The 2,597-nt window shown below is 44.4% G+C and overlaps 1 protein-coding gene across 1 annotated transcript; it reads left to right on the forward strand.

Moving 5' to 3' along the window:
- Window positions 1-211: 211 nt before the first annotated feature.
- LOC109298122 (ATP-dependent DNA helicase PIF1-like) lies at window positions 212-1,450 on the forward strand. Its single transcript, XM_019518255.1, is given in 1 exon segment — window positions 212-1,450. A coding segment is annotated over 1 exon segment (783 nt). The 5' UTR covers window positions 212-667.
- Window positions 1,451-2,597: the final 1,147 nt, after the last annotated feature.

The raw sequence follows: 2,597 nt of genomic DNA on the forward strand, positions 1-2,597 counted from the left end.
AGAGGACTCCTGGAAGATGATACACACTGGAACAGCACATTAGAAGAGGCAGCTGCAACTCAGTCACCAGGAATGCTGCAAAACCTGTTTGCCATCATGCTGCAGACATGTGCCATATCAAATCCTCAACAACTATGGGACAACCACAAGGAGAATCTGGCATAGGATATTTTGCATCAGGATTGCCCTTGCAGTAGCATCATCATCATCAGGCATTGCTGCCACACTGTTGACAGGAGAAAGAACAGCTCACTCAGCCTTCAAGTTGCCCTTAAATCTGGCAAGTGCAGAGGCACCAACCTGCAACATTGCCAGGGGTACCGGCAAAGCAAAGGTCCTGCAGGAGTGTCAGCTCATTGTCTGGGATGAATGCACAATGTCTCACAAAGCTGCCTTAAAGACTCTTGATTGCACCTTCCAAGATCTTTGACATAATGACAAAACAATGGGAGGAGTGACTCTGGTGTTGGGTGGGGATTTTCGACAGACACTGCTGGTCCTTCCACATGGAACCAAAGTTGATGAACTGCAGGCCTGCCTCAAAGCTTCATACATTTGGAAAAACATTCAGCAACTCAGCCTCATGACCAACATGTGAGTGCATTTAACAGGTGATGCATCTGCTGGAGAGTTTGCTGCAAGCCTGCTCAAACTGGGAAATGGGACCATGGTATCTGAGAATCAGGATAATTCTATCTCAATGAACAACATTGGGAAAACAGTTGCAACACTTCAAGAACTGAAAGAGGCAGTTTTTCCAAATGTTGCACATCACTTTCATGACCAGAAATGGCTATGCCAAAGACCCATCCCGGCACCAAAAAATGATGCAGTCAATACTGTAAACAAAGACCTTCTTTCTCAATTGCCTGGCACTGTGCAAAAATACAAGGCTGTGGACACTGTCCCAGACACCAATGAGGCAGTCAGCTACCCAACAGAATTTCTCAACTCTCTCGAACCACCAGGTGTGCCTTCACACAATCTGAAACTCAAGATTGGTGCACCCATCATTCTTCGCAGGAATCTGGACCCACCAGCACTCTGCAATGGAACACGATTGGCTGTCAAGAAGCTCATGCCACATGTCGTTGAAGCCACCATCATGACTGGCCATGTAGCGGGACTGGATGTCTTCATTCCACGCATTCCAATCATTCCCTCTGACCTGCCATTTCAATTTAAATGACTCCAGTTCCCGATCTGTCTCAGTTTTGCCATGAGCATCAATAAGGCACAGGGACAATCATTCAAAGTTGTTGGCCTCAACCTGCAAAGCCCATGCTTTTCTCGTGGCCAACTCTATGTTGGTTGTTCCAGAGTTGGCAATGGCAAAAACCTTTTCATCTTGGCACCAGATGGCAAAATATGCAACATTGTCTATCCTGCAGCTCTACACGGATTTAAAAAAGTGTCAAACACCGTCATAAACTGGGATAGAAAAATGTGAACACATACACGCAGTTTATTAGTAGTGGGAAATAAGATAAAATGAAAATATTTTATTTATAAAAAAATAAAACTTAATTACTGCAACCTGTGCGAAGCCAGGTACCTTGGCTAGTTTGAAAATAAGTGTAGTAATTTGACTAGAGTGCAAACTGGATGTGTCATAATAGTGTTTTACCAGCAGATGGGGCCCCATGACATGTTACTGGCAAATGCATTTAATATAACTTGAGCCATGAAGAAATGGGGGAAAGGGGTTGGACAACTATGAGATGAAAGAAGGAAGCCAAACAGGTAAAAGGCAAAGGGAGAGAAGACTGACAAATGTGTCAGCTTGTATCAATGATTCTGTAAGGTGAACTGGTGGAGACTGCTGATGCACATTAGTAACATAGGAGCATTAGTTCAGATTAAAAAAGAAATGGCCCAGATTTCAGCCCCAAACTTGAATGAACCAAACACAAAGAAGTTTAGACAAAGATTTTACTGCCTTTTTGTGGATCTAAAGTTCTAGTGCTGATTAAAACCACCTTGGTGTCATAACAGAACGTCTGCATTCATTAGCCCCTAACACTCTTGTAACTTGTAGGTTACCAAAGAAAGCCTGAGACAGATGACATTTAAAGTCTACAGCCAGAACGTATAGGTCTCCAGCCTGCTGCTTGGAACACTGCTGCAGGAAGTGCTCCTCTATTGCAGATCAGAGAGAGGAAGCTAAGAAGTTTAGGCTTTTGGAAGCCAGGTAGATAAAGGGATTTGGGCCTAAATCCACAAAAGGAACTAGTGTCACACCACCTAGCACAGTCTTGGCTTGCTGCTCAGTAGAATTTACAACCCAGGTTAGGTGACCAGGCTTCTTCCATGAGGAGAGGAGTTTCTTAGGAATTGGATTCCAAACCAATCAGATAGCCACCTAAGCTGGCTGAATGGGCTTGGCCCTCTCCTTTGCATTTCCTAACAGCTACCCAACTAGGTAGCTAGCATTCAAGACCCTCATCTACCTATGAATCCTCTGTGGAGGTAGGAACCCCTTGCACTCAGGAGCCAAGTGGCTAGGACAGTCACCTAGAAAGGGGAAACCCTATTTTCAAATCCACATTCTATATTATTTGGCCCAGTGCCCTAAATGTCAGTCTGCTGGGTAATCC

This window comes from Gavialis gangeticus, unplaced genomic scaffold (genome assembly GCF_001723915.1).
Source record: "Gavialis gangeticus isolate Ggan-Ray unplaced genomic scaffold, GavGan_comp1, whole genome shotgun sequence".
Lineage (NCBI taxonomy): Eukaryota > Metazoa > Chordata > Crocodylia > Gavialidae > Gavialis > Gavialis gangeticus.